The sequence below is a fragment of the Lachnellula hyalina genome (assembly GCF_007821495.1).
Source record: "Lachnellula hyalina strain CBS 185.66 chromosome Unknown contig00045, whole genome shotgun sequence".
Taxonomy (NCBI): domain Eukaryota; kingdom Fungi; phylum Ascomycota; class Leotiomycetes; order Helotiales; family Lachnaceae; genus Lachnellula; species Lachnellula hyalina.
Window position 1 is genome coordinate 151,384 of NW_022157159.1, and position 26,473 is coordinate 177,856.

The window sequence follows — 26,473 nt, forward strand, 5'->3', positions numbered from 1 at the left end:
TTCCGAAACTAAAGGATGCTCTTTTCTTCTTCTAGAGATTTCCTTTGTTGTTGAATCTTCCCGGGCCTTCTTCCAACAAGTAAGCTCATTAGGATATTCACACCTTCTATTTTTCTATGTAATCATACTATCGATTCACAGAGCACATAGTGATTGGTTAATATTCCTAGAAACTCTTATGTTACTTCTTTCGACCCGTCACATGATAAGGCAGCAATTATTGCCAAGACAGAATGACGAGGCGGTCGAGAACCCATACTCCGTGCGTATTGTCGATTAAGCTAAAGTAGAACTCCCAGAAACCCATAACCACCCCACCATTTCCACGCCACAACAATAAAACAACCATGAATGTACGCATTCTATTCCCCTGTATGACCCAAAATACTGACCTGATTGCCAGATCGTCGAATGGGCTTTCGGAAAGCGTATGACGCCCGCCGAGCGTCTGCGCAAACACCAGCGTTCGCTCGAGAAGACGCAACGAGAACTAGACCGCGAGCGCGTGAAGCTAGAGAATCAAGAGAAGAAACTTATACAGGAGATCAAGAAGAGTGCGAAGAATGGGCAAATGGGTGCATGCAAGATCCAGGCGAAGGACTTGGTGCGGACGAGGAGGTATATTGAGAAGTTCTATTCGATGAGGACGCAGTTGCAGGCTATTTCATTGAGGATACAGGTATGTCTGGACAGTTTTGCTGATTGGAAGTGAAGGTCTGGAATGGGGCAACGCTGATGCGAATACAGACTGTTAGGACGAATGAGCAGATGATGCAGGCGATGAAGGGCGCGACAGGTGTACTGGGAAGCATGAATCGCAATATGAATCTGCCGGCGCTGCAGCGGATAGCGATGGAGTTTGAGAAAGAGAATGACATTATGGATCAGAGGCAGGAGATGATGGATGATGCTATCGATGATGTTACAGGGTTGGAGGATGAGGCTGAGGGCGACGAAATTGTCGACCAGGTGTTGGAGGAGATTGGAGTGGATCTTAAGAATGCTGTAAGTTGGAGACGTCTGTTCCTGTGGAACTTTACTGAAAATAGTATTAGATGGGTGAGACCCCGCAGGGTCTCCAGGGCAATGTGGTGGCTGAGGGCAAGATTGCACAAGCTGTCGGCGGGGGTGGTGCGGGGGATCCGGGTGACAACGACCTGCAAGCCAGGCTCGACAGTCTCAGACGGTGAAAATGATTTTATATGGCTACCTAGCTGGCGTTTTCTTCGATATCAGGAGTAGGAGTTTTAGCTTGTAGAATCATTGAGTATCTATTCAGCCTTGTCCCCCTCCCTTTATTCTATCGAGGCCGAGAAGCGACGGAACGAAACAGCCTTGTCGTCTGCCTATTGGGAATACCTTGTCACAAAATAAACAATTTACATGGGGGGGCCGGGCGGGTGATGTGTTGCCATGGTATGTCGTGCAGCAGGAAAGAATCTTTGCCGTAGATTCCTTGTAAAAGTCGATTTAAAGAAGTTTGGACATCTTACCTTACCTTACTTTTGATCTCGTCTCCTTGTCCTCGTCTCTCACTTCCAAGGGACATTCCCAGACTCTCGGAGATTACGGCGCATTCGGGCCCGTCTGTGACCACGAGTGACCCCTGAATGTGGGGAAAGACCGCTAACTCAGAAAGCTTCAAGCCCTCAAGCCCAAGCCCTCAACACCAAATGAAGGCAGTGCACACAGCCTAGAGGCATTGATCGTCTAGTGATTATTCTGACTCGTCCCTCCGTTCCCGAATCGAATACTTTCTGTTACCTGTTACCAGTATTACATGATATTGCCCATTGTGCGAAGAAAAAAGGTCAATCTCAAGATACCAGCAACTTTGTTCGATTTACCCCTTCCCTCCCTCGTTGGCGATTGTCCAGCTGTCTGTCTGACAAAGAAAAGAAAGCATCAGCCCGGAGTGCCCAAGCCAAGCCAAGCCAAGACCGACCCACCAGAAGGAAAGAAGGAAGGAAGCAAGCAAGCAAGCAAGCAAGCAAGCAAGAAGCTTCGCGAAGTTGACCTCACCGTTGCTTTTCCCCAACCACATTACATCACATCACATCGTACAACCTCTCCAGCCTGCATCTGCATCTGCATTCGCATCTACCTTTGCATCTGCCTCTGCCTCTGCCTCTACCTCTGCCTCTGCCTCTGCTCTGCCTCTGCATCTCTACTCTAGTCCTTTAGTCCTTAACTCCTCTAGTCGCATCCAGGTGCCACCATCTGTGCGCTCTTTGTTTTATACGGAAAGAGCCATTGTTCAGATTCCGCACCTATCTACACCGGCCGACCGAAGGTGCCGTATCTGGAAAGGACGCGGCTTAACGGCAAGCAAGTATAAAACGCCTACGCCTCTAAACACATAACGGATTTCGACACGTACGAAAAACTACAGTATCCTTTGATTGCCGTCGCACAACAATTGTTACAGTCATCCAGGAACAATCGTTGTTCAACCTCAACCCACGTTCCGGTATATCCTCCCGCTGACTGATTATTGTCGCGTTGTGAATTCAGGCAACGCAAGCAAGCGCACGAGCACGCTGCACCCATACCTACCCCACATCCCAACATCGTCATCAATTTAACGCGAACTTGCCAGGTCAACTGTGTCTCAGGCTTACGATATTACAATAATCGCACAAGACTCCTTCTCAGCACTTCTTCGCATACACCTTCTCCCAAACTGTAATATCCACGCGATCCGACTGCCTTCGTGGTAAATCCGCCCTGTCTACCCTCCCTCGTCTTTCTGGGAACAGTCGCAACTCCTTCCCACCGCCTACCATTAATACCATCACACTCCTCTTGTCTCTGCACGAGACTTTACACGCCCAAATCAGCAAAGTGGCAGGAAGCAAGCGGAGGAGCTTTTCCTCCCAGGGAGGAGGTCTGCTGAACAGAATGTTCGGCAGCTCTGGGTCCCCACCGAAGGAAAGTTCGGAGTCTCAAGCACCAGATACCTCTGCACTATCCTCTTCTCCCAGTACAAGCGATCCGCCGAGCGCGTTACAGAGTGTCGAAGAAGGTGGTGGAGAGAAGCGTAGTGGTAATGGAAGCCCCCAAGGAAGAGCAGCTGGAGATAATGGAGGTACGGTAGAGAAGAAGCGGAGGAGTAGCGGTGTCAGCGGAAAGGCCAGCTCTCTACTTGCTAGCGCGAAGAGCTCATTACATTTCAGCCCAAATCCAAACTCTGCCGGTTTCATGCGCGGTGCAGAATCCACTTCGCAGACACCTTTGCAGAAGCTTGGAAAGCAAGATCCAGCGTTAAGCGTTCCTCAAGGGCAGCACAATAATTCCGCAGGAGAGTCAGTTCCTGGTCCTAGGTCAACGTTCTCCGTTGGAGTTTGGGAGGACAAGAACAGGAAATGCCGGCGGACTATGGAAGATACACATGCCTTCTTATACAACTTTCTGCATACCCCTGCCCCCGTTTTGGCATCAGATAATGCCGCTACGACAAGCCAGAAGTCACAAAAGTCGACAGATGAGCTCACTAACGAATCATCCGCCAGTCTTGCACCTACTACAACTACTACATCCAGCTCCCCCGGGCTCGTAAATGAGATGATGGAAACCGATAATGGCTATTTTGCTATTTTTGACGGCCACGCTGGGACCTTTGCAGCAGATTGGTGTGGGAAAAAGCTTCACATCATCTTAGAAGAAACGATTCGAAAAAATCCAAACACCCCGATCCCAGAATTACTTGATCAGACCTTCACAACTGTTGATGCTCAATTAGAAAAACTACCTCTAAAGAATAGTGGTTGCACAGCCGTCACAGCAGTACTTCGATGGGAAGACAGGATACCAAACGCCCAATCAGCGACAGGATCGACTGCAATTGCACCAGCAACGGCAGCTGCAGTCAAGGCTCAGGAAGATGTTACTAAGAGCGAGGAGAAGTCCGGCGACAGTGGGGTCGATATGAGCAAGACACCGTCACAGCAACCAAATGCTGCTTCAAGCGCCGCAGCCTCAACTGCACCTATTGAGGCTACACATGCCAAGCTCAAAGTACAAGCATCACGTCAACGAGTTCTGTATACGGCAAATGTAGGAGATGCACGTATTGTACTTTGCAGAAGTGGCAAGGCGCTGAGACTATCTTACGATCACAAAGGTAGTGATGAGAATGAAGGAAAGCGTATCTCGAACGCGGGTGGACTTATTCTCAACAACCGTGTCAATGGTGTCTTGGCTGTTACTCGGGCCCTGGGAGATGCATATATGAAAGACCTAGTAACAGGTCATCCATATACTACCGAAACTGTTATCCAACCCGATCTCGATGAATTTATCATTCTCGCTTGCGATGGTGTAGGTCCTCTCACTTCTTCCCTTGAACATGATTTACTAACAAATACAAACAGTTGTGGGATGTCTGCTCCGACCAAGAAGCAGTCGACCTAGTCCGTGACATATCTGACCCCAGCACCGCCGCCAAAAAGCTTGTGGAACATGCCCTCGCCCGCTTCAGCACTGATAATCTCTCCTGCATGATCGTGCGCCTCAACAAGCAAGCCCTGCAAGCCACAACCAAGGAACCCGGCTCCGCCATTGGTGTCGAAGGCGACCCATCATGTATTCCCGGCAAGATCTCCGAAGTCGAAAAGATCGTTGCCGAAGCGAAGAGGAAGGTGCAAGAAGAAGGTGTCCCAGGTGTTGGTGTCAGCGGTAGCAATAGCGGCAAAGGTCATGACCCGAAACTATCAGACGAGGAGGAGTCTAAGGGTATTAGCATGGAGCGTGTTGTGGAAGAGGAACCCAGTCTTGTCGAGGGCGATCCGCCGGAGATGAATCTCGAGGGCGCGATTGCAGCCAGTCCTGAGATAAGGTCGAAATTGAAGTTACCCAAAGGAGCACTGAAGTGATTGATGATAACGATAAAATGAAAGGGATGGAGCGGCGGGCTTTTGCATTTTGCTTTTATGTCCGACTATCTTAAGTAAGCTTGGGTTCCAAGGAGATGCTATAGTAGCTAGATGGTTTGGAGCATTCTTTGCTGGAGCGTGGCGTGGAGTGGAGGACGCACTTACGTAAATATTGCCTTTTGTATCTATGTATGCCAGCGTGGAAATGGGAAAAACTTCGACTTTGTCGCTTGCTTGCATACATCTACCAACCTTTACTTTTCCTTTGAGTATTGTTTATATTAAAACTCGTAGGTTACCTATAGGATTTATGGATTCCCCTAGATGGGATAAGTACCTAAGGAAATAGTAGTAGGTACCTAAGTTTTCCTCCCGCCTAGATTATCTTTCACATGACGCAAAAAGCTTCGAAGAGAGGGCATTGAAACTCTAAATATGCGATGTGCAATGAAATCTTGATCTATAGATGTTTCCTAGTCGGGGTAGTCTCCACCTCCTCCCCACTCTTTCCTTTAACTCTAAAATGACAGGTATTCTGAGAAACTGCAATGTGATGTAATGTGGTGTGGTGTGTAAGAAAAAGTCTTGAGACTTGCTAAGCCTCAACCGGGTATGTTGGATGTGATGGATAGATAGGGATTCTTGAACTAAAGGGCCTGTATATGTTATCACTTACTTGAGTGCAGCAGGCTCAACTTTAAGACTGCGGAAAACAAAATTGTTAGGATTTACTGACTAGAGTATTTGGTCCAAGAGTTGCGAAAAGCGAGCGCACTAAAGTGGTATATGAAACTGCTATAATTACAGTAATGGATGTGTAATGAAAGCTCTTGGGAATATATGGAACCCGGTTATAAGTTGCAAGTAAGACTAAATCAAATACGGGGAGAATAATTTTCATTATCAATGTATGTTTATTTCATATGTCTATCTTCAGGCCACATGCAAGTTCGCAGGTTATGCATAATGTGTTTACCTCCCGGTCAGTCAGATACATTTTCTCCTACGCCTGCCATTTTCATTCATCATCATCATAAACCAAATATGTTAGCTCGGAGGTTACGAATATCGTTCATTGCCCCCAATCACTCCCTACCCTCATCCTTCAACGCCCTCAACTGGCTCTCGAAATCCTTCTCCACCCATTCCCAGTAAGATCGCCAAACCTGGTGCTGGCTACCCTGAATACCCATTCCCGAACTAGCACCCGGAATAGCACTATGCAGCAGTAGTGTAACGCGCAACACGCTCCTGCTAGCCTCTTCCTGCTTCTCAATCTCCTGCTTGACGGCATTGTCCTTGAGCTTGATTGACAGGATGGCGCGGAAACAGCTGGCAATGGCGTCGAGACGACGGGCTGTCTCATCGGGGTCGAGAAGCACGAGCTTGGTAAGCATGAGATTACAAAGGGCGCGGATGTCATGATCATCTTGCAGGCCGGCAATAACTCGATCGTAGAAGTCGAGGATATTGATGCGAGAGAAAGCAATTTCCATGAGTGAGTAAAGTGTCTCATATGCGCTCTGTTTGATGCAATTAGTATGCTCTCCTTGAAAAGGGGAAAATGGAACAATTACCTTGCGAACTTCAATACCGTCATCGACCTTGTGCTTAAACGGTCCCATCATGATTTCGTGAATCAATTCGGGCTTGATGATAGACTCCTTCATCACAAGTGGCAAGAGGGTTCCTAGGTTGGGGATAATGAGGTCTGGCTTGTTGTGGGCGGCCGAGTTCAACGTAGTCAGAGCGAGACGGCTGTTCTCTAGCTCTGGATCACGAAGCATGGTGATAAGCATGTCGATCAGTGTTGTCTTGAGAACAGTGTCGAATGTCTCGTCGCTGTCGGCAAGAGTATAACGAATCGCCTGGATAGTCATTGCACGGACCGTTGGTGTCTGTGAACGAAGTAATGTCTAGAAAGTGGTTAGTTGGGAGTCCTAAATATGGGTTGGAATATAATCAATAGACGCACCTGTAGTTTTGGCATATACGCCTTGGGCTCAATAATTGCGATTCTGCCAATGCACTCAGCGCCAACTGCCTTGTTGTCCTCAACTTGTGAAGCAACGAGCAATCTATCCCAAATTTGTCCAGTATACTTGCTGATATCTGCCTGGTGATTGCTAGCCTGCTGCAGAATCTCTTTAATGGAGTGTAGCAGCAAGTATTGACCATTGCCTCCCTTGTCCATGACCGAAAAAATCTCTGGGAGATAGACGGGAACATTACCAGCACCAGCCCTGCCCAATGCAATCGCAGCTGCAATGGGAACCTTATCAGATGTTGATCCAAACTGCATCATGAAAGTTGAAGGCTGCAGAGGCGATTTTCCACCAAGACGGAGTCCAGCCTCGCCGAGGACGGCAAGAGCCAAGCTTCGCCGAGCATCATCAGAGCTGGGATTGGTGATTTCTGTCAAGAAATTGTCGATGCTGACGCCAACAGAAGAGCCTCCATATACCAGCAACGTTCCAATCACCTTTCCGACCACTGCAGGGTCACCATTGATACTGACATTGGCAAGAAGACCCTGCATTAGCTGTTTCCCAACGCCCTTTTCGCCAATCTTGGAAACGAGAAGGAGGACCGCATCAAGCACAGCACCACCCAAAGGTGCAGTCAAGAGACCACAGAGAGCGGTAGTTAGCTGGGTGGTAACGACAAGCTTAGCGTTATCCGTAGCTAGAGTTGCCAAGACGACAAGAGCGGGCCCGAGTAAGTGGAGGTCGTCGGTAGTGAGGAGAGGGAGAAGTGCACTGACAAGCCCCTGAATAGTTGGTGGGTCCAATGCGGTTCGAGATGCAGGCGCAACAACAAGATTCTTCAAGGCCGCTAAGCTTGCGCCTCTCAATGCTCTGTCGGCCTTGCGAAGTTGAGCAGCCAGCTCTAAGGAAACTTCTCTAATCCATGCCGGTTTCAATTGATCCTTAGATGTTGTCAGAGCGGCAATAGTATCAATTGCTCGCACGGCCGCAAGTCTGGTTGTCTCATTCTTGAGTCTATCACTTAGAATTTGTAATGCAGCTTCACGATCCCCAAGCGGAAGAAGCGATTCTCCTTCTGGGCTTGCAGTACGAGCCAGCAATATTCCCAGGGCATGAATCGCACGCTGTCTAACTTCAAGGTCAGCATCAGTGGCAGTGACGCGACTAATAATGGCTTTATAAAGTTGCTGGATATCGGACTGGTGATTTTGGTTGACCAATCTTGATCTAGGAGGAGTCAGAGCCTTGACAAGCTGTTCTACTGTTCCGATCGCTTCGCTGGAGATCTTGTAATACTTGTCATTGACAGCGGAAACCACCCCAGGAACAATCTTGGGTAGATATGGCTGTAAGACACTCGAAGAATGGGTCTTAGAAATATCCCCAATCAATCGAAGTGCAGCAACTCGCAACGTATTTGGAGTTGCAGATGCAGCTCCACCGCTTGTAATAGCACCGGAAGATCCAGTAGAGCCCGTCGTAGTCTTGATCGCGTCGATTATTGGATCGACTATTTGACTAAAATATTCACCCAAACCGCCGTTCTGAACAGAGACAATATCATCTAGCAAATTGATCAAAGCTTGCTTAGTAGGAATCGAGCTACTCTTCAAAAGTTTTGTGGTTGACTTAATGATTGCAGGGCTCAGTCGTGCTAGATCAGCCCTTGGGCCAGAGACAGGAACGGGCTCGACGGTAGGTGAAGTAAGACCAGCTGACATTGAAAGCAATGACTTTGTATCAAAGGTAGCCGTACTACTGCTCTCTCGTCTTCGCTTCCGGCCTTGTGGTGCATGACTAATGTAGTCCGCTTCCTCTCCAGAGAAACCGGCCAAAACGCCTTCACCAGTCTTTCGAATAAGTGAAGACATGGTGGCTATGACCTCCAGACGAACGTTTTCCTCACGCTCGTTGAATCTCTGGACAAGTACAGGTGCAACTTGGGTGTATAAAGTCCCATCATCGAGAAGATCACCACTTCCTCTGGTCGAAATAAGAGTATAGAGAGTCTTTGCAGCACACCGACGAACTTTCCAGCTGGCATCATCGTCATCGTCGTCAAATCCAGCTTCAGCTTCATAATCGTCATCATCTCCAAAATCATCCATATCATCATCCTCAGGTTGAGTCCCGCCCATTTCTTCGTCATCATCATCATTATAGTTGGGGTCGTATCTGAGGAATCGGAGTGCTGCCGCGATAGTTTCCTCGGTAAAGGCCCTCATCTCGTTGCCGCAAGAAGCTAGAAATCCTTCCAGCGCAACAAGAGCCGATTCACGCACGTCGTCAATTTCAGGATCTGGCTCACCATCTTCGGCTGCGTTCTCCATTTGATCCTCAAGTTCCTGCTGACTGAGGGCAGCAAGTACGAATGGAGCAAGACTCTTCAAGTCTTTGCCAAATCTAGCCGGGATTGAGCGGGCTATGGATCCAAGGATCGTTATATACAGACGTCTCTGGACAGCCGTGAGGTGCGGATTTTTCAGACTTTCCATAAGATGAGTGACGAAACCGCTCAAGGCAACATCTGTAAGGTAAAGTGCGAGAATCGATACCGCAACGACCGCACGCTTCTTGACAACAGAACTAGCTCGTTCAGTTTCCAGAATGCCAATAAGTAACTCTTGCAGAGCTTCAACTTCCGGCTCTTGGAGCATAGGGCCAAAGCATCGCACTACCTCGATAAGAACATCAACAGCTTCCGGGTCAAGCTCCTTGCTTGCTGTAAGATCCAGCATACCAGGAGGCGGCGCGGGCAGCTTGACAGGCTTGACAGTTTTTGAATTTACGATGCGGCCAACAAGTCGAGGTATCAGGACTCTGCTGATCGCAGCATACGCTTCACTCACCTCTTTACTCGCAGCAACGCCACTCACAGGTCGCGGGAGAGTAATTACAACTGTCCGTAATGCCATCGCGGGTATCGAATTATCTACCGAATTTTCCGTATTGAGGTTTGAAAGCTTCTCGATAAGGGGTGCAAGAATACTACTGGGGAGCTTCAAGACAAGGGGACCCAGGCTTTCGGTATGTCAGCAGTTTTCAAGAGAAAAGGGCCAAGGATGAACATACCATTTGATAGCCAAGTTCTGAACTTCACCGTTCTGGTCGTCCAAAGTCTTGAGCACGCCATCAACAGTTCTTGCAGCTGTATTGTAATCATTGTACAGGAAATCGGGCTTCCCATTATTAAGGACATTGAAAAGATCGTTTAGTGACATGAAGCGAAAGTCTGGGTCATTGTCGTGGAGCTTGGGTAGCAAGGCAGCAACCGTATTGGATGTAGGATTGGGGGCAATTTGGGTCGACATTTCGAGGTTGTTGTCGGGGCGGGGCGGGGTGTGGTGTAGGAGTTGGAGGGTTTCTGTTTTGTTTAGGACGGGAGGATGACCATCGAGGTTCTAGGATAATGTGTCATGAAAAGGCAGTCTGTTGGGCGGTCAGTCACTGCCTAGAAGGAACTTGTGCCTTGTGCTTTGTAACTTGGGGAAACAGCAGGAAAAGGCAATAATTGAAGAGGAGAGTCTGGAGATCAACACTGACCAACAAAAGCTGACTTTATTGGGTGGACCTTGACTTGATATTGCTAAGCTTTGCCTGCGTGTGCAAAAGGTATCCGCCACAGCTGGGAGACTGAGGTTGTGGAAATACTTTACCACTTACTCGAGTAACTATTGCAAGATAGCAAAACACGAATTGGATTATTATAGGCAGGCAATCGCAAGCTTGCCGTGCTCGGTGGGGTTGCGGTACGGTGCGGTGGGGTGTTGTGGCTGACTAAGTAAATTGTGGATCCTGCCGGAGCTCTCTCAGCTTGGTAAATATTGAACATGGATCCTTCCAGCCACCGCCGTTTACTTGCACCTTTCTCCTTCCTTCCCCTTCAAAAAAGACAGTAAGTCTTTGCAAACCCTCACATTCGCATCCACAGTACTGACTCCACCATCAGTTCTTTCTCTGGACTTAACTGTTCAGTCACTACACAGCAATGGCATCCTTAAGAGTTTCAAAAGCTGTGCCGGGCCTCTTCCGAGCTGCAAGACCTACAGTCGTACGATCTCAATTGTCCCGTCAAATTGCCCGCAGAACATACGCAAGTGGAGGACATGGACCTGCTAAGTCTAGCGGAGATGTTGTTTGGTAATTTACCTCCCCAAATTCTTTATTCCACCTACCGGTCAGTTGTACCAATTACCAACACTACGTCATTAGGGCTGCTACGTCCATCGCAGTAACGGTTCCAACCCTCTGGTATCTTCTTAAAAATGGACCGGATACATCCCATGGCCATGATGATCACGGCGATGCCCACGGCACGAAGCACGAAGAAGAGGATAGTGAGGAAAAGTCCGAGGAAAAGTCAGATGAAGGCGAAGACAAGGCCGACGATAAGGAGAGCGAGAAGTCTGAAGAATCAGAGAGTGATAGCGAGGATAAGGGTGCGGATACTCCCGATACTTCAGATGATGAAGGAGAGGGTGAGGCCGAGGACACTTCAGATGACAACACCCGCAAGAGTATCCCCGACGCTAAAGGAGGCTCGAAAGCGAAACTCCAGAGTAACAAGAGTATCAAGCAGGGAGAAAGAGATCCCCAGGACGAGGTCAGTAGAGCGAAAGTATTGTATCAAGTAGTTTGTTGTTAACAATTGTAGGGCGCTACTTCCGGGTCTGCCGGTAGCCAAAACACCCAGAGTGGCAAGCAAGAAGGACTCAGCAATACTGATACAAAACACTCCACCGATATCACAAACGACTCTGATAAGAGTAGCAAAGGGGAGGGTGTCCCAGAGACCGCAAAGACGAAGGGCGCAGTCGACCCAAACCGACCACAGGTATAGCCCTAAACCATTGAGAGTCTTGTCTTTCATATACTTCCTAGAACAATAGAAATATTTATGGGAGAGTCATCTGGGCTTTTGAGCTAACTATATGTAGCCTTAAAGCAAGTAGATTTGATTCTGGTGAGATAGCTGGTCGAACGCATGTCCTAGCATGATTTCGACATAGCTCACCAATCTTGTACATACTATTTGTCTGATTCATAATAAATCAAGTAGTTGACGAATCCATCGCTCTTTCCTCTATTGGTGGTTTGGCGCAAATTAAGGTTTAGCGATCGAGAAGGAAAGATTCATGTTTTTGCTGTACTTACTCTGATTTTCCACTTCATCTTTCATGGTTTGCGTATTGATTTTCACTTCAACAGTTATAAGCATCTCTATCCGGCCCCTCGTGAGTCCTAAGAACCTCCCAGGTATCAAGGTAGGTAGCTGATTCTCCCAGAGGCCTCGATGTCCAGCATTCGTACCCACTGCCTAGGACCACCAGCAAGCTTTACATCTTTTGAAACATAAAAACGACTACATCCCGCAAGCCCCACCATACATGACAGGAAATGCCATCCCTTCCAGGTTTCCCCGCCAGTCGAAGGGACTCTGCTACATGGTCACCAAGCCAAGCCAACCACCAACGTGGGGTAGGCGGCAGGAACCACGACTACGGTTCTCAGTGTGCTGATCAATGCCTCGTCCTACCAGGAGTACCGCCTGGTATGGAAACACCTCGGTGTGCCGAATACGCCGAATATGACGGCTGGATGTCTCAATTTTGCTGGCAGCCGTTGGCTGATACGCGCAATGGGGCCCTGGCATTCTGCCTCCCATGCGTCCTGTATGGAAAAACAAAATGGCGTATTGAGAAACTCAAAGCAAAAATCGAAAGCGAACAAGGATCGCCCAGAAACCGCAGTGTGGTTGAAGAACGTCAACCTGGCGACGCACATGCCTGGGAGGATTCTAAGTTCAATTGCGAAGATGGATGCAATGAAAATTGTTTAAGCTGTTTTCTTTCGTGCTTCTGCACATTCGGTGTTTGCTGTTGTGAGTCAAACGTCTTTTACTTGCACTGACTTTGACTGATGAGTTGATCTTAGGGGATCAGCCTTGCGTCCTGCGACAACAAGTTCGTGGGCTGTATGCCATCTCTGGCGGGCCCTGGGGGGACGTTGGAGTTTCAATATGCTGTGTCTGTCTCAGTCTTTCCCAGATTGATAAAGAGATTCGGGCGCGAGAAGGACAGGATAATCTCAGGACAAGTCGACCTTTCCGTCGGCACAAATATCATGTTGAGCTCGAGATGAAACAACCTAAGTTGGTGCAGCCAATGTTATACAGGCCTGCAATGTCGTATAGGCCTCGTCGAACTTCCACACATTTTGCGGTTGGACATCCGGGACGCTCCCGTTCAGATCCTACTAATCTTCGTTCTAATGTTGTTTTGCTTTCCCCGCTGGTTAGCGAAACGCGAATCCCTAAGAAACTGACGAAGAGAAACAAACAATTAGGCGCTGATCAAATTTACGACTTCGTCAGTACTGAATCCAGTTCGAATATCAGTCCACGAGACTCCCCGGTAGCTGCTCCTCGAGAAACTGTTGAACATTTCGAGCCTTACCATGGAGTGCTTAATAGAGGCTTGGAGTTTCTCGTTGGCACCGCATCTCGGGTCCTTTCTGATTGCCGTTCTGAATCGAATGCCGGCGAGAAGGGCATTGCGGAACAAATTTCCCAGCACGTACTTGAAAAGTGTGACAAAAGGGCAAAATCTGATAATGTTGTTGAGAGTCATTCGCTGACGGAATGCGATACGATGACCAATACTCTTGCTGAAACCGTGGAGCAACATTCGGAATGCGACACAGTCGTTATCAACTCTGCTGTTGGTGAAGATGAGCACTCATTGATGAGGTGGAATCCAGTAGCCGCAACCTCAACTGAAAGTAATAGACAAAATGCTCAATATAACTTCTTTGAATGCAAAAGGGAAGAGTCCACATCTTCGGTCGCTGTCGATCAACCTACTTTACAAGAGAGTTCCAAAATTCCGGCTACATCGCCTCCGGCCATCAAAGAGCACATCTTGACGGACTCTGAGGATGGCCCCAATGGCTGGCAAGTGCTACGCCCACAGCGAAAACTTCGCTGCGTCCACAGTCGTAAAGACTGCTCAATCGATCGAAATCTTCCCGATTATTATGAGAACGAAGAACGGAATGCTCGACAATACACCTTCGGGAACTGTCCTCGAACCTTTTCAGTGGACTCCCGTTTCAACAGTCATAGCTTTCAGCATTCTTTGACGGATTGTGATATCAATGGGGAGCAGATAACAAGATCTATATCTACTCCAAACCCAGTCCCAGAAGCATATGATAGTAACGAGGGAGGATACGATTATGATGTGAGCTACCTTACCCAGAGCCTCCATGACAGGCAAAGCTCGGACGTAAATGTCTTCACCAAGGGCAAAAGCAAAGATTCAGAGCCAGACCCAGAGCGAACAATCGACAGCTACTTTTACGATAAAAGCTATCTCACCGACATTCGGCATTCCACGGAAGGCAATGCTACGCTTGGAAGCGATGAAAATGTAACTTCTTCTGAGAACAACCACCGCCACCGTCATCTGAAGAGGAAAGCCAGTACTGCCGAGGTGGCAGGAGAGCGGAAAATGAAAGAGGGCAATGCTACTGTTGACAATAGGAGCAGTTGTGCAACGCCCTCGGATGCTCAGGTTCTGTTGGCTAGAATTCTAGCTGCTCAGACTGAGAGAAATGCTAAGGTAAAGACATGGTCACGGAGAGGGAGAGGTAGGCTGGTGGATGGCTGTGATGAGATACCTGATTCTGGCGAGTGGTTTGGACAGAAGTTGGATATTGGGAAAGCAAGGATGGGGAGGAGCTGTAGTTCTCCTTTTGCGTTTTGACTAAGGCATCGAGGTTGTAGAGCCAGAGTGCTGGAAGGGCAAGAGTGCCTTGAATATTGCCTTGTCAGGGGGGATGTCTAGATAAGAAGACAGGTTGTTTGCACTCTGTACGCATTATATAAGTAGACAGGAAGCGCCTCTCTTCAAAACGAGACTCCTAACCCACACACAAAGTCCTTCATTCTTAGCGTCATGGCTCACATCTGGTCCACTCACTTGTTTATTGCATTTATTTAGTATTCTTCTAAAATCAAGCTCGGGAAGAACACCTTCACGTCCTCCTTTGCCGACCGACAATATGCTGCAGGATACAATACAGAGTCAAGGGAATAAATATCTTTCCTTCCTTTCCAAGCCATAGCTCATCCCCACCTCTCTCCACCCTTTATCTAGGGAAAGGAAATTAAGTCAGGCCAAGCCAAGCCAGGCCAAGTCAATCCAAGCAAGCAAGCAAGCAAGCAAGCTGCCGGTTTCGTAAATAGTGTGTGTATTGCAGTGTGGTGTAGCGTATTGCAGTTGCCATAAAGTGTCATACGTGAATCTCATTCATTACCAGTTCGTAGTCCAGCGAACGAATTTTCATTATGTATCATGTCGTGTGAAGGGCGGCTCATTAGACGGATTGGTAGAGGAGGAGTGGTTCGCCGACGTTTTCGATTTCGGGAATGGTGCATTTTAGGTCGAAGGCTTTGGAGAGGACGATTTTGAAGATCTGGGATGGGAAATCAAGTTAGTATTTGGGGTTGGGAGGGAGAGGTGGGGGTTGCTTACTTTCTGCACGTTGATACTGTGGCTTGTGCTACTGAAGATGAGACTTGCTCTCATTGCTTTTGCAAATCTGCGGGCCTTTTAAGGGAGGGGTGTTAGTAGGTGAACGTTTATATAAAACAGTAAGGACATTAAGTACCTGATTCGAGATCTCTTCTTGGTCTTCTCTTGGAAAGTTGACAAAGTGATCATATTTTGTGCCAACTAGGAATGGAATTGCCGTCTTGTTGAATCCTCTGCCTTGCCGGTACCACTCTTTGATACTATTCAGAGTGCTCTTGCGGGTTAAGTCGAACATGAACAAGATAGCTACTGCATCATTACAGACCAGGGGTAACATGTTGACGAACTCCCGCTGTCCCCCTAAATCCCAGATCGAGAATGTGATTTCGGTGTTGCGTATCGAGATAGTCTTCTCCATGAAGTTCACGCCGAGTGTTTGGATGTAGTCCTCGTCCCAGCTGCCCTCGACGTATTTCACCATCAGGGACGTCTTGCCTATTTGTGCGTCGCCCACCATGCCTACTTTAATGACAACACTATTCTTATTCCGTCCTTGGTCCCCGCTTGCTGTTCCCCTCGCATTTATATCTTGGTATGAGGACTGCATGTTGGCATAGCCGCCTGGTGCGCTTAAGCCTGAGTTCGGTCGAGAGATGGAGGGAGCGAAGGCTGTTGGAGGGGTAGGGTAGCGGGCATGGGCATCGAGATCTGGGGTTGGAGATGCCGAGTAGACTTGATGTGAAGATGGGAATCCGTCAGCAGACTGTGATTGCGCGTGTCGTCGTTCGCCGTGCGTGGGAGTGTGTTGTTGTGGTTCGTCTGTACCGCCCATTGTGTCATCCTCCCGAACCTCCCCTCGATCGTATGCCCCCTCAGCGTCCATTGTATCTACGGCGTCGTGGAATTGAGCTGGCGAGCCCGCGGACAGGGTTGATGAATCCAGATTGTCGGGTTTCCTTGTTGGAACAAGGAATGTTCAGGGCTGTGAAAGTGGTATTCAGGGTTCTGTGCTGAGCGGCTAGGAAGCGAAATCAACACGAAGGCGTGGACAAGTTCATAGGGAAAAGGTTTGGGAGAACCGATGAGAAGGCAAATTCTGGAGGGTCTTAATACTGTCTGGACTATGCAATGCAAGACGCAAAAGATGCCGGTTTAGGGAGAACTTGAGGTTATTCCGAGGGCGAGGCTTTTGATGTACCTGGTGGCACCCCTGGCGGATTATTGACGGAGCGCGCCAATCTTGGTCTTGGTCGCGTCGAGGGACACGAACTGATTCGTTCCCCACTTCATGATCTCCCCTGCATGAAATATGCCTTGCCAACACTTTCTGTTGACTTTCCAGCACCACTAATAAATAACTTTTCTTCAATGCCCAATTATTACAAATCAAATGGGTGTGTTGTACTCTTGGGTTGGCATTGTGAGAATACACCTATCGCCGACGGAAGCCTTCAGTCAAGTCTTCAAGTTCGATACAGGGATGTTTAGAAGCCTTGCTTCTTGAATCTGCGTATGACAATACAGTAAGTTTTTATTCGTTTATACTCGTATATACTAGGTGTTCCTTCAATACATTACCGCCGTACTTGTTCCAATATATTCCTTCTTCTCTGCGTTGGCATCATTTCTTTTCAACGAGTATGTCAGCCAATACACCCGACCAGAAGCCCAACAAGTGCGAGAGAACGAGCTTGTATCAACGAAATGATATTAAAGCCTTGAAATTATGACTTCTCTTCCCGAGTTCAGTGAGGTTTTGTCTCCGACTTTTGATAAAAGTGGCTATTAGAAAGGGCTAAATCAATAGGATGATTTGAATCTCTCTACACAGGTATTGACAGAAAACTCATATGTGTATGTAGTGACCTGTCCTGACTGTTCAGCCTTCAAGAAGCAAATACAGGATTGCATTTCTCATATATCCAAAATAGCTAGCATACAGTAAGCCTTGAGCAGCATGAGAAGGTATCTACTCGTATATGCGAATCCGGATATAGCTAGTGCATATTAAGTTGGCCTTCTGGCATGGAGGAAAGTGTCCGATCATCTCTCACATTTACTCTCACGAGCTTAAAAGTTTTATAAATAACAAATATAGTATGAACTGAAGGAGGAAAGTTGTCGGCAAACTTGCCTCGGAGAGCTCGAAAGAAGCTCGCTTCAAAGAGAACCCCACTATCTAAACCTCCAGAAGACAACAAACCCCTCAATCCCCAAACCCCCGAACCACAACATTTAGATTCAAGAGGCTCGAAACAGTCAATTCCTGAACGCTCCTCATAATGGCTACCCACGAGCAACTCCAGTCAACGTCCTCGCGACCAATCCTCGATCCCACCGTCCCCTTTAAAGAAGGGTCCTCCAAAGAAGCGGCGCCCGCATCAGCACTGAAGAGAAAGTCCGACGCAGCAGGCATCACCAGCACAAAAATGCACATTGGCACACGCAGATCTGCCCTAGCAGTCGTGCAGGCGGAACTGGTCCTCGCGGCGCTGAAGAAGGCGCACCCGGAAATCGAATACGAGATCCATGCCATGGCCACCATGGGTGATAAGAATCAAGTGACGGCGCTGCATGAATTCGGCGCGAAGAGTCTGTGGACACATGAGCTGGAGGCGCAGTTGCTGGACGGGACGCTGGACATTATCGTGCATTGCTTGAAGGATATGCCGACGCAGTTGCCGCCCAAATGTATTATTGGGTGTATTACGGAGAGAGAGGATCCTAGGGATGCGGTTGTCATGAAGCAGGGACTGGCGTTTAAGACGCTGGCGGACTTGCCGGACGGCGCGGTGGTCGGCACGAGCAGTGTGAGGCGAAGTGCGCAGGTCAAGGCGAAATACCCTGCGTTGAAGTTCAAGGATGTCAGAGGCAATGTTGGGACGCGGTTGGGCAAGCTTGATGCGGAGGATGGAGAGTACTCGTGTCTGATATTGGCGGCTGCTGGGCTTCTACGAATGGATCTCGGGGCTCGGATCACCCAGTATCTAGACTCGAAGACGCCGGGCGGAGGCATGTTATATGCTGTTGGCCAAGGAACACTCGCCATTGAGGTTCGGGAGGGGGATTACAAGACCATTGAGATATTATCCAGCTTGGTTCACCAGGACTCGACCTTGTCAGGGCTTGCAGAGCGGAGTTTGATGCGGACGTTGGAAGGAGGGTGCAGTGTACCGATTGGGGTCGAGACAACGTGGATCGAGAAGGGAAAGCTACTGATGAAAGCAATTGTAGTCAGTCTTGACGGAACGCAAGTTGTAGAATCCCAACTATTAGATGAGGTGTTGAACGAGAAAGACGCAGATGAGTTTGGTTGGAAGCTGTCTCAAGACTTGGTGGAGAAGGGAGCAGCGAAGATCTTGGAAGATATTAACCTAAACCGGCCGGTTATTAAAGAAGGAGGTGGCGCCTAAGGGTATGCACGGGTTTATGAATAGAATGTATTTGACGAATCGAAATAGACTGGCTGGGTTTGCTTTATTTTGTGGAAAAAAGTTGAATCTTTTGCTCATGTCCACAAAGTAGTGTTCTACTACCAATAAACTCCATCATGACCTGATATGAAGGTTGACTTCTATGCCCAGAATCACAATCAGCCCCGTACCCCATCCTCACATCACACTATTCCTCCGTAAACTCCTTGTACTTCTCCGCATCCATCAGCTCCTCAAAATCCTTAACCCCCGCCTCGGGAACCACGACTTTCGCAACCCATCCACCCGCCGCGGAATCGTCCTCTGGCCCCTGATTGATACTTCCCGGCTTCTCCTCCAACAGCGAATTCACCGCCGTGACCTTGCACGTAATCGGCGAGATGATATCCGACGCCGACTTGACCGACTCGACGGCTCCGATGGAATCGCCCGCCGCCACCTCCATCGGCACCGTAGGAAGCTCGACATAGACGACGTCGCCGAGAGCGCTGGCTGCGTACTCAGAGATCCCAATCATGGCCGTCTTGTTGTCCGCCGACATCTCAACCCATTCGTGGTCCTTGGAGTACCTCTTAACCTGAGCTATTTGTTTAAAAAAAAATCCATTATCAGTAACGGGACCGCATGATATCGGAGCATGGATGGAACGAAGCCCACCTACCTGCTCTGGAGGCCGAGAAGGCGCGCGCGGCGAAGGGAAGGGCGCGATATGGCTGGCTGGGCCGAACTATAAGCCGTGAGGCGCAGGGGCGTAGACTTCGTGCAATTGAGGCCATTGTTGTTTGGTGGTGGTTGTTGTTGGGTCGGACCACAGACCTGGATTTCTGCTGGAGCTTGGACTTGAGACTTTCCTGGAAGCTTGGCTTGTCAGGATCGGACTTTAGCGAACCAAACACCCCCACCAAAATGGAGAAGACGACCAGACTCTGGGATTTCCTCTTGGGGTCGACGTTTTGTTTATTTAATCAAATGACATGTCTAAGCATCATTCCATGTCTAAGACACCCCAAATCCATCCCAGAGGGCTTCCGAGATCCTCGCTCAACTACCCTAATCGTGCATCCAGAGGAAGCCCCACTAAAACCAGCCAATTTCTAAGTTCTTGGTGAACTTTGATTGCGCTCTGCATGTCGTTGCTATTATTTGTGTTGGTTGTATACTCTTATATACCTATGACTACCTAGCAGGATATTCCTACCGCCCTGAACTTCGAAAAGCGGCATAGTGCTCTGTAAACTTAAGTACCTATATAGTTTCTTTTCACCCAGTACCTGCCCCCTCCCCCCCGAGAAGAAATGGGCAGCAATTAAAACTAAAGACTGCAAATAAGCAGAAGCTGTTTTTCTTTCAGAGTATTTAGAAAGGTTGCTACCATACACCAAAGAGCCTATTCCTATCATACAATTGCTCGCCTAAGAACTTGCTTTACATTTTCTCTCCCCTTCTCCCTCCACCAACTTGTAGATCAATCTACGTATTTCATGTCTTGCTTTCCATCCATAAAAGGCAATTCGCCATTCCTGTGAAAAAAAGAAAAGCTGGAATTCTATTCCACCACCTCAATATCCCACCAGAGCCTTTACTGAGCGGACCACCATGTGAGGGTCGAGAATCGCATCTCCGTCATCGGTAGCGTCGTCCGGGTAGACTAGGAAGGCGAGTGCAATGATGAGGTAAAGACCCAGTAACTATTGATGTGATAGTTAGCATATACCCTGTCCCCGACTGCGGTCGGCCAACTCACCATAGCTCCCTCGAGATAATTGCTCTTTCCGTCCTGGATGACATAGGTAACGACCAAGACACTCAAGAAGAAGACGACGGTTTCGAAAGTCTCGAAATGAAGTGTCATGGGGATGTCCATAATCCAACCAAGGATGACTAAGAACGGGGTAACCAGTAATGCGATTTGCATACTACTGCCAATCGCAACTCCCATCGCCAGGTCCATCTTGTCCTTCAAGGCTACAACGACAGCGGTGACATGTTCTGCAGCGTTTCCTACTATGGGCAGCAGAATAAGACCGATAAAGGTCTTGGAGATGTGGGCAGTCTGAACTATGGAATCGATCGAGTCGACGAGGTATTCGGCACAGACGGCTACTAGGATCGTAGTAACAATCAAAACAGCGGCGGCTGCCCAAGGACCCATTTGGGCTTCTTCTGGTTCTTCTCCATCTACTGGATTCTCGGCATCAAACAGGCGTGCGTGCGTTCGCAACTGGAAGACGAGGTAGAGGATATACAAAATCAGGAGGATAATGGCAGTTCCATGAGAAAGAAATAAGATGTTCTTAGCGGAGTCATCTTGGGATCCTGAGAGAGCCGCGTAAAGCTTAACAGCAATTAGTCACCTGTTCGGATAGATAGAGAACCCGACTTACTGTTGCGGGGATGATTAGAGAAGCGGAAGCTACGGCCATGAGGGAAGACATGGTAGACGCGACGGTAGAATTGAAGTCCTGTTCAATACCCTCTGATGTACCCGCTGTGGTGTTGTGGATGCCACCGGCCACAAAGCAGCATCCAAGTACTAGGAGAATATTCGAGAGAATACTTCCCAGCATACTAGATTGGACAATACGGATTTCTCCCTTCTTTAATGCTACGATGCTGACCTGGGTAAGATGCATTAGCAGATTACGATGCCGGGTGAGAGCTCCAACGTACAATAAGTTCAACAGCATTGCCGAAAGTAGCATTAAGAAGTCCACCCATGGTCTGGCCGAGCTTCACGGATATCTCCTCAGTCGCAAAGGATAGTACAGCCGCCAGAGGAACAATGGCAAAAAAATTGAGAACGAAAACTGTCGTGGGATTCCAACCCATTGCGCCAGCAATTATCCCCAACGGCACGAATACCAAGAGGATATTGACATAGTTGCTATACAATGTGATCTTACTAATATTGATCGCAGTAGCCGGAACCCTCAAATACTGATGCTCGCTCTCCATCCCGGGTGTATATTTCGGGTTGAAAAAGAGGTCGCGCACCGAACTCTTGCGCCTATCTCCTCCATTCTGAGTCCCGCTCAATAAACCCGTATGCTCGCTGCTCTCGCCATTCGTAGGGGGTGGCATTTCGTCTCGGGGTCCTGAAATCGTGGAAGTTTTTATTCCAGATGCTGCGCGGTGCAGGTTTTTTCGAAAGCTAGGTCCAGCTATATCATCAAAGACAGAGTCCCAAAGTCAGCCTAACAATCAAATAGGTTTTCCTTGGCTCTTGGCTCTCGGCTCTTGGCTGATTGTGCTGGCTGTGCTGGAATTCAAGAGTAGGAAACGGAGAAATGCGAGTTTGTCGAAGCTTGCTGTAAATGTGAAATCGCCGGCGTCAAGCACATGCGATGGCCTGCACAGATTGGAGAGGATGTGAGGGATTAATGAAGCTCGAGAAGTTGAAAAGCTGGGTTGCACTGTGTTGGGCTGGAGTAGTAGAGTGTTGTAAAATCTAGTACCGGGATGACGGATGGAGGATGTCGTAGTATTACTTGTAGGTGCCGGCACCCAAACACAAGGCTCGAATAAATCGTGGATCGGGCTTCGGAGGGGCAACAGAAAGGGAATTGGTTCACTTACATACCATCTTGGCGGTCTTCTGATGAGGGAGGTATGGACGGTACTGTATGGTACAGTACAGTACGAGTAGATCTTGTGGTGGAAGTTCAGATCAAAGCTGCTGCGCCACGATAGAAAACGCCTGGTTTGTCCCGCACCAATTGCTGGACAGTAGGTAGGCTCCGTAGGGTAGTTCCGTAGAGGGGAGAGGAGAGGAGAGGTCACGATAAGTGATGCATGCAATCTAGCCTGCGGTGTAGATGAATCCGTTGATGATTTATTAAAGATCAGGAAAGTTATTTGGAAGATGAGGATGAGTTCCTTCCTTCGTTCCTTGGTGACTTGAATTCCAATACGGTAGCTGTAGCATGCGGCAATGTTTTGCACGATCTCCAGTTGCCGAGAGCTTGTTCCTTGATTTGGACAGCAGAGCAGAGCAGAGCAAGGCAAGGCAAGGCCAAGCTGAGGTGGGTATTATTCGGCTGTTGTTCATTCATCTCACTTCCTCATCTACAGTATGATCTCTCTTCACCCATGTAGGCCACATGAACCTATAAACCTCTCCGACTTTGCATGGCTCATGGACAATTGAGGAAATCAGCTCAAAGGGAGCTATGGCTAAGGCTAAGGCTAAGGCTTTCAACAGCTTGGCAGCTACAGTACAATACCCTTCGTACAGTATCGCTGACGTACTCACGCCCCGCCACAGCCCCTCTTGGCAAATCCCCTTCCCGCCTGCACTTTACCTAAGCGGGTGGATGTGGTGGTGGGCTGTGGTGTGGATCTCCAGGATAACGGTACGGAAGGTGCATGCATGGCCATGCAGAGGGATAGGATAAAACCCAGACGGGACGAGATGAGACGACACTTCGGTATTCGAGTTGTCCCTCCCTCTTCAACAGCTTTGAAATATCTGCACGTAAAAGACGAAAGTGGTATCAATTCCCAAGCTAAGCTAAGCCAGCCCAAACCCTCACGCCGAAAGCCCGTAATTTGGTAATATATACATACCCGCACCACTCTAAATACCCAAAGCATCGTATTTCCCAGCAACTCTTCTCCTGACGGCCAAAGAGGGGTAGTTTGCTTTGTTCGCAGGATCAAGGCCATCTTCTTTCCTGCGCTTAGCTTTCTCCCTCCTAAGTCCATCACTGACTTCGTGAATCGCACCTTCAACCGTCCTCTTGTGCTTGTTCTCAAGCTTTCCGCCTTGCTCCTCCGTTCTAGTTTCCCGCCTTCTACCAGCCCGAACGTCTTGAGCAGCCGCACTCCTTGGCTGCCTCATATCAGGCTTTCCACGCAACTTTTCTGTGCTGCTTTTCTGGCGTTTCCCGTCCTCAGTCTTGCCCTTCTTCTCATGCTTCTTCTCCCTCATAGCCCTCCTCTTATACTTCTCCTCCATCTCCACACTAACCACCCACGGCACCCCGAGCACCTCCCTACGAAACGCAAGCACCTCATCCCAACAGCTAACCTCCTGGTCCGTACTCCTCAGCACCTCGACCTTGATAATCTCCACCTGCCTCTCATCCTCCCTGAAATCTTTAACGGCCCCTTTGATCTTAACCACCACCCCTACATCCACATCATCCCATGGTATCTTGGGGTTGGCGACCGTAGGTCCTTCGGTCTGTTGTGCAACAGCAGCTGCTTGATTCCTCGTGACGACGACTGTAGGACGCGCTGCAGTGTCCGAAGACACTGTTGCCGCCTGAGGCACAGGAGCAGGACAAGTACACTCGATGCACATCCCGCTACTATCATCCAGCGTAACGACCTTACGCCCATAGAACTCATCCACCGCAACAATAACCCCAGTAACACGCACCCATTTCACAGGATGATTACCATGATGATAAACAGGTCGACCTAAAAACCAACCCAACGATAATAAGCCTAGAACAAACAACAATAACAAGATCTACGCAGATTGTGCAAGATAGAAAAAGGTGTCACTACCGTTATTAAACATCTCCCACCAATCCAGCGCATATATATCAGTTGCGCGTAACGGGCACCATCGTTTGATTGTCGGCGACAGCTCGTGGCAGTAATCTGGGTAGATTGGCGGATTGCAGGTTCCGGATGTCATGGCATGGTCAATTGGGGTTATGTATGTGAGAAACCCAGGAGGGGTTGAATTGGCGATGTTGCTACCCCAGGTAGGTTGCTATTTGTTGATGTTGGTGAGGGGACGCGAGACGCGTTTGGAATCGCGAGATAGAACGTCATCACGAGCTATGTATTTGATCACGTGCTATACCCCGGTATTTCGGATATCTCGAGGTATTGCTGGTCGGTTTTATATTTGCCCTCAGGGGATGGATAGAACAGAGGATGGTCAGAGAATTTCAAGGGTCTTTGTATCTTATTCCTGTCAAGACGTTATGTTCATAAGGCATTATCCATTCCCATCCCGGGCTCCATCAACTCCTAGTAATGCTACACAAATACAAATTGAATCCAAGCAGTAAAAGGTCCAGAAATAACCATTTTTCAACGCTTGGTGCGCTTTGGCTTCCGGCTGTCAGAAGCATCTTTCTTTCCACCCTTTAATTTAGCTGCCGCCGCTTGGAATGCTTCCTCCGAAGGCATTCCACTATCTTTCTCTTCCTCATCCTCATCACTGACTCTCTTCTTGCCCTTCTTTCCCTGTGGTTTCCTACTCTCGGCAGCATACCTCGCTTCCAGATTGTCCAAGAACGAGCCTCGATCAACTTGTCTCTTCTGAATCATAGCAGCCAAAGCGCTCTCCCCATCACTCTCGCCATCCTCTCCCTTCCCGAATAGCTTGTCGTAGACGCCGATTTTCTTGGCATGCGCCATAGCAGCCTTCCCATCTCTATTGGCAGCCCGCATCCTCGTCGCCTTCTGCTTCTCGGTCTCATTTGTGTACAACGAATAAACCTTTACTTCCCCCTCCTTGATAGCCTCATCAATAATACCCCTAAACCTCTCCTCGTCCTTCAAGGGGTCACTGAGTATGACAGTCTCATAGATACCACTCCACTTTCCCTTGAACCTAGTATAAGCATTCAATAGATCGTCCTTCTCCTCATCCGAACCCTTGTATCCCCGAGAGAACACCTCGATCGAGTCAGCGGTAATGACATCGCGGAACTGCTCAGAGTAGAACTCGGCCCAGCTGAAGCCATCATCCATATCGACGGATTCGGACGTCGAGCCTGTAGCATCGTAGCGCTTACGGCGGACGGGGTCTGAGAGGACGGCATATGCAAAGGCAACTTCTTGGAACTTGGTGTGCGCTTCGTCTTTGCGGTGCTCGGGAGCCTTGTCTGTCGAGTAATTAGCTGACGGTCCTCCAAAAGTATTTCGGCATGCTCCTCGCTTTCAAACGAAGAGTGAGATAAGCGCGGGGCAAAGAGATAAGAGGTGTTCAGGTGTGAACATACCAGGGTGGTGCTTCAGCGCAGCCTTGCGATACGCCGATTTGATCTCATCTGCGGTTGCCGACTTCTCGATGCCAAGGACGGTGTAAGGCTCAATGGTAGGAGGTTGTTCTTCATCGTCAATAAGATCTTCGGCATCCCTATCCTCACGGGCCCTGCGGTTTCTTCGAGGCATGTTGTTTGGTTGTTTTGCTGGTGGATGTGGTCAGAAGCAAGTTGGTGTTGATTTAAGAAGGCTGAGACGCGTCGAAGAGGAAGCCTTGGCGTGGGGTCGCGTAAAGTGGAGAATCCAGGTACAGTACTAAGTACCAGTATTTGTACTTCACAACTCAAAATGGACCATTCTCCTTCTTTTATAGCATACTAAGATTCATTTGATCCTTTAACATATTGGTTTCGAAGGGCCAAACGCCTGTCAAATTTCACGGCAAAATGGTTGCTACTCTTACTTTCAAAGCAAGTTATATTCAGGCAAATCCTACAGTCCAAGAATATAGGGCCTTCTATGATAGTACTTTGATGACCTGTTCGTCCCTTTGTCAAGCGAGCGGGAAAAAGAGGGGGTGTACTTTGTTCGTAATATCTTCATGATTTGCTTTTTTGACCTTGAACTACTCCAACGAATATCGTTACATCATATTTTCCTGCGTCAAATGCAAAAGGGAAAATGCAAAA

The 26,473-nt window shown here is 48.5% G+C and overlaps 9 protein-coding genes across 9 annotated transcripts; 4 read left to right on the forward strand and 5 right to left on the reverse strand.

The window, feature by feature from the left end:
- Nucleotides 1–403: 403 nt before the first annotated feature.
- DID4 (DOA4-independent degradation protein) lies at nucleotides 404–1,190 on the forward strand (the record flags this gene model as incomplete). The annotated part of the gene is made up of 3 exons (XM_031148865.1): nucleotides 404–679; nucleotides 748–1,005; nucleotides 1,056–1,190. Coding segments are annotated over 3 exons (669 nt in total), but the record flags the coding sequence as incomplete, so codon positions are not given.
- A 1,711-nt stretch (nucleotides 1,191–2,901) lies between these two features.
- On the forward strand, nucleotides 2,902–4,874 carry ptc1 (Protein phosphatase 2C-like protein; the record flags this gene model as incomplete). The annotated part of the gene is made up of 2 exons (XM_031148866.1): nucleotides 2,902–4,320; nucleotides 4,374–4,874. The coding sequence occupies 2 exons, from the start codon at nucleotides 2,902–2,904 to the stop codon at nucleotides 4,872–4,874; spliced, it is 1,920 nt and encodes a 639-aa protein (XP_031006414.1).
- Nucleotides 4,875–5,959: 1,085 nt separating this feature from the next.
- candA-C (Cullin-associated NEDD8-dissociated protein,C-terminal part) lies at nucleotides 5,960–10,173 on the reverse strand (the record flags this gene model as incomplete). The annotated part of the gene is made up of 4 exons (XM_031148867.1): nucleotides 5,960–6,397; nucleotides 6,452–6,790; nucleotides 6,850–9,883; nucleotides 9,935–10,173. 4 exons carry the CDS (start codon nucleotides 10,171–10,173, stop codon nucleotides 5,960–5,962), a joined length of 4,050 nt encoding a protein of 1,349 aa, XP_031006415.1.
- A 677-nt stretch (nucleotides 10,174–10,850) lies between these two features.
- On the forward strand, nucleotides 10,851–11,702 carry LHYA1_G003902 (uncharacterized protein; the record flags this gene model as incomplete). Its single annotated transcript, XM_031148868.1, has 3 exons — nucleotides 10,851–11,002; nucleotides 11,045–11,465; nucleotides 11,517–11,702. 3 exons carry the CDS (start codon nucleotides 10,851–10,853, stop codon nucleotides 11,700–11,702), a joined length of 759 nt encoding a protein of 252 aa, XP_031006416.1.
- Nucleotides 11,703–15,241: 3,539 nt separating this feature from the next.
- On the reverse strand, nucleotides 15,242–16,354 carry spg1 (Septum-promoting GTP-binding protein; the record flags this gene model as incomplete). The annotated part of the gene is made up of 3 exons (XM_031148869.1): nucleotides 15,242–15,340; nucleotides 15,400–15,474; nucleotides 15,536–16,354. Coding segments are annotated over 3 exons (993 nt in total), but the record flags the coding sequence as incomplete, so codon positions are not given.
- Nucleotides 16,355–17,681: 1,327 nt separating this feature from the next.
- On the forward strand, nucleotides 17,682–18,812 carry pda-1 (Porphobilinogen deaminase; the record flags this gene model as incomplete). The annotated part of the gene is made up of 1 exon (XM_031148870.1): nucleotides 17,682–18,812. The coding sequence occupies one exon, from the start codon at nucleotides 17,682–17,684 to the stop codon at nucleotides 18,810–18,812; it is 1,131 nt and encodes a 376-aa protein (XP_031006418.1).
- Nucleotides 18,813–19,020: 208 nt separating this feature from the next.
- On the reverse strand, nucleotides 19,021–19,609 carry GCV3 (Glycine cleavage system H protein, mitochondrial; the record flags this gene model as incomplete). Its single annotated transcript, XM_031148871.1, has 2 exons — nucleotides 19,021–19,415; nucleotides 19,495–19,609. The coding sequence occupies 2 exons, from the start codon at nucleotides 19,607–19,609 to the stop codon at nucleotides 19,021–19,023; spliced, it is 510 nt and encodes a 169-aa protein (XP_031006419.1).
- Nucleotides 19,610–20,392: 783 nt separating this feature from the next.
- Nucleotides 20,393–21,914, reverse strand: VCX1_0 (Vacuolar calcium ion transporter; the record flags this gene model as incomplete). Its single annotated transcript, XM_031148872.1, has 4 exons — nucleotides 20,393–20,521; nucleotides 20,578–21,168; nucleotides 21,218–21,451; nucleotides 21,504–21,914. 4 exons carry the CDS (start codon nucleotides 21,912–21,914, stop codon nucleotides 20,393–20,395), a joined length of 1,365 nt encoding a protein of 454 aa, XP_031006420.1.
- A 1,495-nt stretch (nucleotides 21,915–23,409) lies between these two features.
- Nucleotides 23,410–25,973, reverse strand: LHYA1_G003907 (putative J domain-containing protein; the record flags this gene model as incomplete). The annotated part of the gene is made up of 4 exons (XM_031148873.1): nucleotides 23,410–24,284; nucleotides 24,348–24,558; nucleotides 25,020–25,684; nucleotides 25,802–25,973. 4 exons carry the CDS (start codon nucleotides 25,971–25,973, stop codon nucleotides 23,410–23,412), a joined length of 1,923 nt encoding a protein of 640 aa, XP_031006421.1.
- Between the last annotated feature and the right edge of the window lie 500 nt (nucleotides 25,974–26,473).